The sequence below is a fragment of the Propithecus coquereli genome, unplaced genomic scaffold, assembly GCF_000956105.1.
Source record: "Propithecus coquereli isolate 6110/MARCELLA unplaced genomic scaffold, Pcoq_1.0 Scaffold235, whole genome shotgun sequence".
Lineage (NCBI taxonomy): Eukaryota > Metazoa > Chordata > Mammalia > Primates > Indriidae > Propithecus > Propithecus coquereli.
In genome coordinates this window covers 2,486,755-2,498,868 of record NW_012147897.1, presented here as the reverse complement: position 1 = coordinate 2,498,868, position 12,114 = coordinate 2,486,755, and the positions used below count along the sequence as shown (strand labels likewise).

At 56.4% G+C, this 12,114-nt stretch overlaps 1 protein-coding gene across 1 annotated transcript in view; it reads left to right on the top strand.

Moving 5' to 3' along the window:
- Positions 1-12,114, top strand: part of PDE2A (phosphodiesterase 2A, cGMP-stimulated) — a 64,917-nt gene that overhangs the window by 31,347 nt on the left and 21,456 nt on the right. The window contains exons 2-4 of the mRNA XM_012645719.1: positions 919-1,008; positions 4,468-4,556; positions 11,953-12,062. Coding sequence (XP_012501173.1) covers positions 919-1,008; positions 4,468-4,556; positions 11,953-12,062 — 289 coding nt within the window. The remainder of the gene's footprint in view (positions 1-918; positions 1,009-4,467; positions 4,557-11,952; positions 12,063-12,114) is intronic.

Below are 12,114 nucleotides of genomic sequence, written 5' to 3'. Positions count from 1 at the left end.
CTGGCTCCCCAGTTCCGTTACCTTTCTCTTTGATCCCCGTGGCTCTGGCCAAGTTAATAGAGCGAGAAGCAGGGACTTTCATTGTCTCCGTTCCAGCTCTGCAAGGACGAGGCTGTTGCTGGGATGGGGAGACTGTGAAGCAGTCAAGGCTGACTTCTCCTTTCTCTCCTGTGGTTGCCAGGGGTGGCCCAACTGCTCTCCCACCTTGTGGGTCATGCACCCTCTGGACTCTTGCTACTCTCAACCCAGCCCCTCGCTAGGCTGGAAAACAAGCCTGAGTGAGACCCCCGGTCTTCTGCAGACAGCGAGTGGGACCCAGCCTCAGTGAATGCTCAGCCGAGCATCTGCTCTGTGCTGGGCACTCTGGGAGGCGCTTTCAGTGCTCAGTTTCATTGTTATTTTCATGTTTCAGTGCTCAATTTCATGGCTGGTAGTGGGCAATAGCCACAGTTGCCCGCGATTTACAGATAGGAGACTGAAGCTCAGCAATTCGACCAGGACACACGCTGCTAATACATAGTGGAGCTAGGATTCAAGTTTGGGTTTTTCTGTTTGCTTGCTTTGCTCCATTTTAACGTGGAGGCTTGTATTTCCCCTGCTATGCCAGAGTTGTCCTCGACTAAAGGACAAGAGACCCGGGGCCTACTCCAGGCTTGGCCTCTTGACTCACTGTGAGGCCTTTGCTAAGTCCCTGGCCCTTCTCTGAGCCTGAGTTTCCCCATCTGTAAGATGAGAGGACTCGGACATTCTATGACCTTAAGACCGTTTGATTTTGAGATCCTAAGATCCCAGGATTCAAGTGTCTGAGAGCCTCAGGCTCTGGTCTAAGCTGGGGGCGTTGTGCTCACAGCCCTCTGGGCGAGTGGCGCTGCCCTGGCCTGCCTGGCAAAGCCCTCACTGCCCCTTCCTCTCTTCCAGGACGCTTTGCTGAGCCTGGGCTCTGTCATCGACATCGCAGGCCTGCAGCGGGCTGTCAAGGAGGCCCTGTCGGCTGTGCTCCCCAGAGTGGTAGGTGCTCACCCCACCCCCCAAACCTTGACCAGCTCGTGCTGCACCTCACCCAGGGTCAAGAAGGAAGGAAGAGGCAGGGTCCCCACCCGGAGCACTCTCCCGGGAAAGTGAAGGGTCTGGGTGAGTGTTCTGAGAGGGCTTTCTGGAGGAGGAGGCCTGAAACTAAGCACCAAAGAATGAACTTGCATAGGAATCCTGTAATGTCTGAGCCAGAAGGGGCCTTAGAGGTTAATTGGGAAAACTGTGTCTCAGATAAAGGAAAACATTCACCTAGGATAACAGTTAGGACAGAGTGGAGTTAGGTGGGTTTTGGAATATGTGTAGCGGGAGAGGTTGAGAGTAGACATGCTGAAGAACTTCCTGGAAACCAGGTCTGGGAGGTGCTAGAATAGGGCTCAGCCTTGATGACTAGATCTGCAGTGGGTTAAAGTGCTCTGCCTGGAGATAGGAGGCTGGAAAAATGGCCTCTAGCAACCTTTCAGCTTCTCTGTCCCATCCCAATACCACGAGTGGGGTTGCAGGTTTGGGGCAGGTAGAGAGTGGTGACCATGGTTGCCTGAGCCTAGAGTGCCATGTTGGGGGAATCGTGCCCCTCTTCAGCTGTCCTAGGCCCCTCCCCAGCCTGGCTTCCGTGGCTACTGTTCCTCCTTTGGACAGGAGGGTGGATAAACTGGCCCTCAAGGCCCAAAGCAGCAGGGGTCTCAATCATGCCAGATAGAGGGAAGCAGGACTTTTGGAGCCTGGGGAAGCAGGTCTGATCCAGCCTTGGGGGCATGGAAGACTTCCTGGAGGAGGAGGTGCCCAAACTGAGTCCTGATGGCCTTGAATGTCCTCCCTCCTACTCTAAATACCAGTCAAGGGCAGTCTCTGCTCCAGGAAATAGGTCCAACTCAGAATGCAAACTTCCCATCCCACCAGAGCCCATTGTCCCTGAATCTGCTTGATGGATGAACCACGGAGGCCCAGAAAGGGAGGGCACTTCCCCCAAGGTCACACAGCATGACAGGGACAAATGGGACTTGGCACTTAAGCACCCCCTTTCCTTCTCCTCTGCTCTGCCTTCCCCAAACCTCCTAGAAGTTCAGAGCCCAGAAGGAGGGCTAATGAGTGAGCTTTATTGAGCGTGAAATTGGTAGGAAGTGGGTGGTGTATTGGCGCCCCAAAATAAATCTTCCCAGAGAGGGATGGGACTGAGGCAACATCTGGCCTGGGGCAGAGGCGCATCTGGGGGGGGAGAAGCTGGCAAGTCAGTTTCCACAGGGCTGCCCTGAGCGCCCCTATGGCCACTGAGGCTGCCCTGGGAGCAGGGAGGAGGAAGTGAGGCTCCTTTTGCGCAGGCAGGGTGCCCTGGCAGGTGTGCCAGTGTAGACGTGCTGCATTGGATCAGTGGTCTCCCCAGAGCTGGGGGCTGGACAACAGCTGTGGTCCAGGAGCCTGGCCCACCCGAGACCTGCAGGTGCTAGGGAAGCCCTGACTGTGGGAAGCCCTGGCTGGACCGCGTGGAGGGCTCAGTCCCCAGTGAGGTCAAGGGAGCTGAGGTCGGCTCTGCCCCCAGGAAGGGGTTGGGAGGTGGGGAGGGGTCCCCCCTCTTCAGGGAGGAGAGCTGCTGGCACCTGGCTTCCTCATCAGCACCCATTGTGGCAGGCAGCCCCGAATGCAGATGGTGCTGTTGTGTCTGAAATGGTTCCCTCCTTCTCTCCAATAAACTCAGCTAATTTTAACTCAGAGGACTGAGAGTGAGGGGGTGGGAGACACACGGACATCCGGAAGTGAAGTGAGGATCTGTCCCCCTCTACCCCGACGACTAGGACGGATTACCCACCCCTCTCTGCCTGGGCAGGACTCTCTGGGTGACCCGAGATGGTCTTAACCTCTTAGGGTGGAATACTTCAGGCCCCTCCCAGACTGCTGGAAGAGTAGGATGACAAGGAGGCTGAATATAGCAGAGGAGTGGGCGGCCTCCTTCCCACTGGATTCTTTAACCCTGAGTTCCCCGCCTAGACGCCTAGACTCTCCTCCCAGGAGGACAAGGGGGCTCCAAGCCAGACAAGAGGATGTCTCTTGCTCACTCCCCTCCAGCCCTACACCGAACCTGGCTCAGTGTCTCTGCAAGTGGCAGCCAGGGCACCTCCTGGGGGGTGGGAGGAGGTAGGGGCTGGCTGGGGACAGCCAAGGGCATTAAGAGTGGCTGGAAGGATTGGGGACTCTCAGAGTCATGAAAGGAAATTGCTTCTGCCTAGGATTCCACACTCACTGAGGGTGGGCCTTTAACACTGAGCTCCACTGTCACCTCCTCCGGAAGCCCTCCGGGATACCCCTCACACCCCTGGCAGAAAGGAGAGCCTTCCTCCACCCTCCCACAGAGAAAAGAGCAGAGATCCCCTGCAGCGCTGTGCTGATTGGGGCTTGGTTAGGGATGCCTAAGGAGTGCAAGTTCTGTTTGGAAGGAATGTGAATTTTTGCCTGTAGGTCAGTGAGGGCAACTACTTTTGCCAAGACATGGCCTGGAGTTGAGGCCCAAGACTGCTCTGGGTCCTTGGGGAGGGCGGATTGAAGAGCTGAAGACTTAACAAGCCTGGAACAAAAGCTTTGATCTCCCCCTGGGGAATGATCCATCCAAAATACAAATCTGCTCATGTCTGTCCCCTTGGCTCATGGCCCACCCCTCCCCCAGCCCTGTTCATAAGGCCCTTCCTGCTCAGCCAGCCTGACCCCAGCCTTCCACTCCTGTGTCCCTTGCCCCGCTGTCAGTTCCTAAATGCTCTATTGTCTCTACACTTCTGGACCTACCTGCGTACCTGCTACTGGGCTCGGAGCCTGTCTGCACCCGGCCCACTCCCTGAATGTGTTTAATTCTCACTCAGTTACAGCTTAAAGGTCACTTCCTCCAGGAAGCCCTCCCAGCCACACCCCCGCCCCCCACTGAGGATGGGTGCAGCACCCTGCTGTGTGCTCCTCTCCTCTCAGGTCGTGGGTTTGTGGTTTCTTGTGGAGTTGTGGGAGGGAAGCTTCCTGAGCATTCTGAGCCCCTTCCCTGGTGTGGACCAGAGTGGATGCTCAGTTACAGTTTGCTCAATGACTGAGGCTGGAGTCAGGCAGGGAGATCTCCCCTGGGGAGGGTCATTTGTCTGCACCTTCGGCCCTTCAAACTCTTTCCCCAGCACCTTGGATTTGGGGTGATAGGTAAAGAAAGTTGCAGGTTCATGCATGACTCCCTGCCCAGAACCCCTCCCAAAAGGAAAAGGTGAGGTACTCAGTTCATAAGGGTATTTGGCCACCCTGGCTGCACATTAGAATCACTTGGGGACTAAAATCAAACAAATAAACAAACAAACAAACACAGAGCTTGACTCCCAGGGGGTCTGTGACCTTGCCATACAGACCCCCGTGTATAGACTGGGACTGGGCAGCTGGAAGGGCCTCTCCGCAGGGTCTCACGAGTGTCTTCTCTCCTAGGAGACTGTCTACACCTACCTGCTGGATGGGGAGTCCCGGCTGGTGTGTGCAGACCCCCCACATGAGCTCCCCCAGGAGGGGAAAGTCCGGTGAGCCATTCTCTGCACCCCCCCATTGCCCTCCTGCGCGGCCAAGGTTTCTCAGGGCTGAGGCACCTTCCAAGGTCATTTGGTCTGACCCTCCCCATCCAACTTTGACCCCAGCCTCCCTGCCAGGTGGGGTTCTTGGCCAGGTCATTGACCCCAGCGTAGAAGAGCGAAAGTAATGTCTTCTCTCTGTTGGGGGAATGGGTGGGCCCAGGGAAAGTGCCAGGAGGTAGCCTTTCTGCTCATAGAGTTCTTCTAAATTGCTGTGGCCTCCTCAGGGCGCAGTCTCAGAATGCCAGGGCTGCAGTGTCTGTCAGTTAGAATCCCAGCTACGAGAACTACCCATGAGGCTGGACTCAGAGTCCCAGGATGCGAGGCCTGCAGGAGCTCGTGGTGTCAACCTCCTGTACCTAAGAAAGGGAGACCAGAGGCAGCATCCTGCTGAGGGACCTGGAGCCCCATTGCCTGGGTTCAAATCCCAGCTCCCTGTGTAACCTTAGGCAAATCACACAACCTCTCTGTGCCTCAGTTTTCTTGTTTGTGAAATGGTGATAATAATAGTACTTATCTCACAGGGTTGTTGGGAGGGTTAAACGCATTTAACACATGTAAAACATTTAAAATAGGCTGATCTTTTTTTTTTTTTCGGGCTAGAGTGAGTGCCGTGGCGTCAGCCTAGCTCACAGCAACCTCAAACTCCTGGGCTCAAGCGATCCTTCTGCCTCAGCCTCCCGAGTAGCTGGGACTACAGGCATGAGCCACCATGCCCGGCTAATTTTTTTCTATATATATATATATTTTTAGTTGTCCAGATCATTTCTTTCTAGTTTTAGTAGAGACGGGGTCTCACTCTTGCTTAGGCTGGTCTCGAACTCCTGACCTTAAGCGATCCACCCACCTCGGCCTCCCAGAGTGCTAGGATTACAGGCGTGAGCCACTGCGCCCGGCCTAAAATAGGCTGATCTTGATGAGTGCTATCTTTTGGGTACCATCATTATGATAGAATCCTGGAATTGCTGACTTTAGAGTCATGGGGTCAGCGCCTGATAGTCCCCTGATACCTCTGAACCCACTGAATTCAACCTCATTTTCCAGATGGGCAGATGTCATGAGACGTGTCCAAGGCCACATGCCAGGTATGAGGCACAGCCAGGCCTGGGACATAGGTCTCCTGGCTTCTGGCCACTCAGAGGACAGCGAGAGAAAGTGGAACTTGTCAGATGAGAGCGTGTTGAGGTCAGGAGAGCTGGTGGGGAGGAGACGGCTCTGGAGGATGCGGTCATGGCCTTCCAAGCACTGAACAAAGGGCCATCGTGGGGCCCAAGTAGCACGGGGTAGGGAGCTGGGGCAGAGGGGGTGCCCGTAGGTGTTCCCAGAAGGCAGCTCTCCACCCCTGTGAGGGAGGGCTTTTCAAACAGGCCAACAGTCCAGGGATGTGGCTTTTTTGGGTAGTAGCTAAGCCTGGGCAGCCAGTCGCCTTTCGCAGAGGCCACAGAGAGAATTCTTGTTTGGGGATGCTGGACTTGGGTCCCGACACCCCTCCTGCACTTGGAACCCTGGATTCTAGGATGCTGGTCTCTCCCTGGCGCGTCCCCATGGAAGAAGCTGGTTCCTCTCCAATAGCCCAGAGTCTTCCCCTCCTGTTCTCCCACTGAGTTCCTTTTGGCTTCTCCTGACAACTTCTCCCCTCAAAGACTGTGAACAAAGCCACTGACCACCCCTCTCTGGCCTCCGTGTCTCATCTGGAAGGTCTCTGGACTCTTAAAGAAAAAATAATGCTGTAATATCGCCTGTTCTCCTCTGAGCCAGCACCTCCCACCCCTAATTCTAAAGAACTTTGCCTAATATGAACTCAACTCCTCTGGGAAGGCTCCCTGAAGCAGCCCGGACGGCCTTCCCGGGGGTGGAGGATATGAGGCTCAGTGCCCCCTTCTCACCCACGCACGCTCGCCTCAGGCCGTCTGCTGCATGGAGGAGAGGGTAGGTGTCTGCAGTTCAGGCCTCTTTGAGGGGGCTCGGACCCTCCACAGCCCTTTAGCACCCTCCCCCAAACACTTCACACTCGGTAAGGCCTTTGGAAAAGGTACCCAAAAAAAGACGTTAAAAGTGAATGTTCAAATGCAATTAGCTCAGAGCTCAGTGGAGATGGGAGGCGAGTGCCCGCTGGGAGACAGGAGTCAGGGATTGCGTGAGGCCGAGATCAGCGTCCATCAGGCCGGCCAGGACTGGGGTGGAGGTTCAGGCTCAGTGCTCTCGCTGGTACTGTGCTCTGCCGGCCGGCCGTGGTGTCTGTCTGGTGTCTGGTGGTGAGCCTGCTCCACAGTGAGGGCTGAGAGGCCCCAGGGCTGGCTGGGCCCTGTTCCTGGAGCTCCCAGCAGGATGGGGTCTGGGGCCTATGTATGTGAAAGAGGGAAGAGCACTGGAATGGGAGTCAGACAGGCCTGGTATTCTAGCCAGGTCCCTCCCTGCCTCACTGTGTCCCTCCTGGAGGGCCTATGTATGGGCTTAACGAGATAATAGGTGCTAAATGTTAGCACAGCGCCCAGCACACAGTAGGAGCTCAGCGATTGCTAGTGGCAATCCCAAGTCCCAACCAATGATTAACCGTGGCTGACCTTGAGAAAATTACTTCTCTTCTGGACTCAGTCTCTTTTTCTGTGAAATGAATGGGGTTGGGTACAGGGTTCTTCCAGTGGTGACCTCTGTGGCTCTGGTCCCATCGGGAGGCAGAGGTACCTGCCTGCAGGAGGAAGCGGAGCCCGAGGCTCTGGCAGTGCCGAGAGAGAGGGGTGCTTCTCCAGGAAACCCTGGGCGGTTGGCAGGCTGGCAAACAGCAGCAGGTGTGACGTGGAGGCTGGATCATAAAGACAGATAAGGTCCACAGGGGCGCGGAGCACAGGCTCGGGTGGTGGGGGAGAGGCAAGGTGAAGATGGGGCGGGTGGGGGTAGGAGGCCCTGCCCCTAACCCTCTGCAGGCTCTCGGACATCCAGCCAGCCCGGGCCCTGGTGTGTTTTGCCTTTCCTGCCTCTGTGCTTACTCGTGCTGTTTGCTCCCCTGCAAAGCCCTTCCCACTCCCCCTCCAACTCAGCCAGCCCCATTTCTCTTCTCTGTCACGGTCCAGCCAGAACCCTCTTTGGGAAGCCTGCTCCCCAGTTCCCTGGCTCAGAGGAGGATCCAAGTTTCAGAAAAGGGGTCTGGGCCATCCATGGTGGCCTCCCCCAGGGATGGATCTATCCACAAGAAGCACCCTGGGCTGGGAGGTGGGAGACCTGGGATCCAGGACAACGCAGCTGCACTCACGGTCCCATGCAATTGCTCTGGGCCTCCGTCTACCCACGTCTGGGCATTCTGATGCCGAGGGCTGGTGAGGCTCTGAGTTCTAAGGGCGGCACAGGGGCCTCAGGGCTGGAGAGGAGAGAGTCCTGGAAGGCTGCCTGGGCCAGCGTCTTCGTGGAAGGCTTCGCTTCCCTCTTATTGGTGCCCCCACCCCCATCCCCCAGCCTCCCCTTCTCCTGCCATCTTAAAGCCTCTGATTACCTGCTGCTGAGTGCAGCGAAAATCTCAGTTTCAGCTGCAACCGAGGCACCGCCCCCTGCAGCCCGGCGGTTGTCTCCCTCCACTACCATGGGGGATTCCAGGGCCCAGCCTTGAGAAACTTCTTCCTCAGAGCCAACCAGAGGAGGATCCCAGTTTCAGAAAAGGGGTCTGGGCCATGGTGGCCTCCCCCAGGAATGGATCTATCCACAAGAAGAACCCTGGGCTGGGAGGCGGGAGACCTGGGCTGCAGCACAACGAGGCTGAGTCCTTTCACTACAGACTCCGGACTCCAGCTATCTTTGCATTGTCTCGAAGGACACAGGGAATAGTCTGTTCCCATTCCTGGATCCTCACCTTCTGGGGGACAGAGAGGGAAAAGAGGGTCCAGGTCCCGGCCTGGATCATAATTTGTTTCAGAGAGAGATGACAGTTAGAGAGGGAGGGGCTGAGGCTCAGCGAGAGCAGGGGCTTTGTGGGGGTGGGGCTCAGGAAAGGGCTTGGGTGCTCAGGTAGGGCTGGGGCTCAGTGGGCGGAAGGGCTCAGGGAAGGGGAAGGGCCTCGCTAAAGAAGGGAATCAGAGAAGGATGCAGGGACTCAAAGGTGCAAGGGGGCCTAGGTACTCAGCTCTTTCCAGGCCACTGACCCTACCAACAGAGAGCCTTTCCCTCTATTTTTTCATTAAACAAATAGTTGTTAAAAGCACGGAACTGTCATAAAATCCACGCCCATTCCTCTCTCCACTCTGTGCCCATCTGTCTTTATCTTCGGTGGGGCAGACCATGACCACCTAGGCACCCAGGGCTGAGTCATTAACCTGGACAGCTGGCCCTGGGGTACAGAGTCCCCCCGCCAACCCCAGCATCAGCCCCGAAGGTGGGGCAGGAGGGGGGGAATGAGGAAGGGAGGAACTGGAGAGGAGGCAGGAAGGCGATCTGAGTTGAGGGGAGAGCATTGGGGGTTCTGAGCAGTAGGCAAAGCCCCCACTCCCATGTGGGTGGGGGAGACTCAGCCTCGGCACTGCCCCCTCTGTCGTCTGTGGGCATCTCTGAAGGCTTCAGGAGCACAGCAGTTCTGGGAAGGGTAGGGCAGAGGAAAGGGGCTGCCGTGGGAGTGGGTCGAGGTGAGCATGGTCTGGCACATCCTTGCCTGGGGCTGTGGGACCCGGCAGGGCCAGGGGAGGACAGGCTGCAGAGCAAGGTACCAAGGCTTCCTGAAGACTGAGGCTCCCTGGAGGCCCCAGTACAGGTTGATCTGCCCCAGCCCAGCCTCTCTTCTCTTGTACAGGGCCACTAAAATGACAGGGCCCTCACTGAGACTGGATTTCTGATGTCAGATTCTCTTTCTGGAGCGAGAGTTTTACCCAGGCAGCCAGCACGATCAGTCTGAAATCAAACCCTGCCGTTACCTTCCCCTGCTCAAATCTCTCCCAAGACTTCCACTGCCCTCAGGGTCAAGCCCAGCTCCCTAGGGCCCTGGCCCTGTCCAACCTTGCTCTCTGCTGTCCAGCCGTACCAGCCTCCTTGTGGTTGGACCTTCCAGCAGACACACAATCTTCTCTCCCTGGAGCTTTTGCATGTGCAGTTCCCTTTCCTGTCTGTCTTGACAACCTCTGCATGTCCTTCGGGATTCAACTCGGGCATCTTCCCCTCCATGAGGCCTTCTCTGGCCCCACTCCTGTCCTGCACCTGGGTAGGCTGGGGCCTGCTCATCCTCCCTGCCAGAGCCCTTGTCTCCCGACTCAAGGGTGGGTCTGCATGACACTGGCCTCCTCGGGTCAGGCACGTGTCTAGCTCCTCTTCTCATTTCAGCCGTCGGCTCTGAACCCGACCCAGGAGGACCCTGTGGAATAAAAGACTTTAAGCAGAATGCTCCCGTAACGTTTTTAGTCTAGAACACTTATTCTTGAATTTAAGAGACCCAGATAGGAGGCCAGAGGCTAGGGGAGAGGCTGCTTCAGGGTTCAGGGGAAAGGTGTCTCCATGTGAGCTGGGCAGGGGCTTGGGGATAGACAGCAGGGGACAGTTGTGAGAGATACATGGGCAGGGACTCACTGATGGATGGGAGAGGTGAGGAAGGGACAGCGAGGACTGTTTTCAGACAAGCTGCAGAGGATCCACTGGAAGTTGTGCGGGGGAGGCCTCCAGGTGGCCTTTGGGTGTCTAGGGTCTGGAGCTCGTGAGCGGGGCTGGGCATCATAAGGCCCTGAATGCAGAGGAGGGAGTTTTGTGCAGAAGAGAAGAAAGGCTGTGGACAGATTCCTCCGTCAGTGTCCTGGGGAGCAGAAGCCAAGGTAGCCCTGTCTAGGGGTGGCAAGAATAGTTAAGGGTCCGCAGGATAAGGCTTCCGCACTCACGGATCAGCAATGCAGGGACAGCACCACCTTGTGGCTTCCTGATAACCCAAACTGTCCCAGGCCAAGTAGCTGGGGTTTGGCTGAAGGTCGCCCCCTGCTTCCATGAAGCCCAGCCTTCATCAATTTAGTCATCAGGAAACATGGCTCCCATCACCCTCCTGCCAACGTAGGTCCCTATTCCTTCCTGGGGTGACTGGCCTTTGGGACAGTACAGAACTGGAGACCAGCACTCCAGGAGCCTTAAATTACGTCCCGGGTGTGAGAGTTGGAGGGTGGGAGACACCACTGGTTCTTGTAGTTTCTGCTCAAAGGGGCCAGGAGAGAAGGGGTCCACTCAGAACGCTGCATGACATTGAACGAGATGCTCAACCTCTTTGGTGTGACCTGTTGATCTGGTGACTTGCAGGCCACCCCCCTCTCTTTCCCTCCTCTGACTTTTGCTGGGCTGTCCTTAGTGACTGCACAGGCACACACCAGAGTCCCAGCCCCACAAGCTTCTCTTCTGTCCAGGCCACGCAGCTCCTACAAGCACAATTAAGTGGAGGCAGCATGAGGGATGAAGAACCCAGGACAATTAATCAGCAACCAGTGACGTTTGTTGAAAACTCAGGCGCTTAATTAAGCAGGAAGAGCCAGAAGCCGGGGGGTGGGGGGCGGGGGTGGTTTGTATGGTGGGGCAGAGAGAAACTCATTTTTCCCACATTGACCTCTCCTGCCTCAGTTCCCCGCTCCCCTCTCCCTCTGTCACACCCTGACACTCATGCTAGTCCCCTGTTCAAGGCTTACACCAGCACAGGTATTTGGGAAAGTTAGAGCATAGTGGTTAAACCTAGCTCTGGTGCCACCTGCCTGGGTTCAAATCCTGATTCTACCACTTATTAGCCATGTGACCTTGGACAGGTGCCTTAGCTTCTCCAGCGCAAATGAAGATGATGATAATATCATAGAATTGCTGGGCATTCTGAGTTAATCTATGTAAGTTGCTTGGACTGCGCATGGCACATAGGAAATGTTCAATCAACTTTAGTTAGGGTGGTTACCTCTGGAAGTCTCCCTTCTGTGCTTAGCACCAAAAGTTACTCTACAATTGTTTTCTGGGATCACCATGGGGAGGATTCTACTCTCCCCACTTTAGCTTTCCTTGGGAGGCTCAGAGAGGTCAGGTCACTTGCCAAGGTGGGATTTGACCCAGGCAGCCTCGATCTGAGCCCTTGCCTTCACTTTCTCTGCTCTCCCCACCGCCTGGGGGATCTGCGCTGGGCCACGCAAAAGCCTTTCCGGCATCTACCAGCAAGGCACCCAAGGCCAGACTGTGGCTGCCTGCCCCTCCACATGGGGGCCAGGGGCCCTGACTCTTATTTTTGCTGCCCTCGTGTCTGCCTCGAGGCAGGTCAACTTGTCCTGATCCTCCCACGTGTGTAGGGTCCAGCCTGCTGTGTGTCCCCAGGTTGGGGTCTACTCCTCTTTGATCCAGGGGCTCTCAAGGTGGGATCATGTCCTCTTTTCAGAGAGGCTGTGGTCTCCCGGAAGCGGCTGGGCTGCAATGGGCTGGGCCCCTCGGACCTGCCAGGGAAGCCCTTGGCCAGGCTGGTGGCTCCACTGGCTCCCGACACCCAAGGTAAGGGCTGGGAGCTGGGCAGGGGCAGGGAGGGACCATGGCTCCTGCAGCC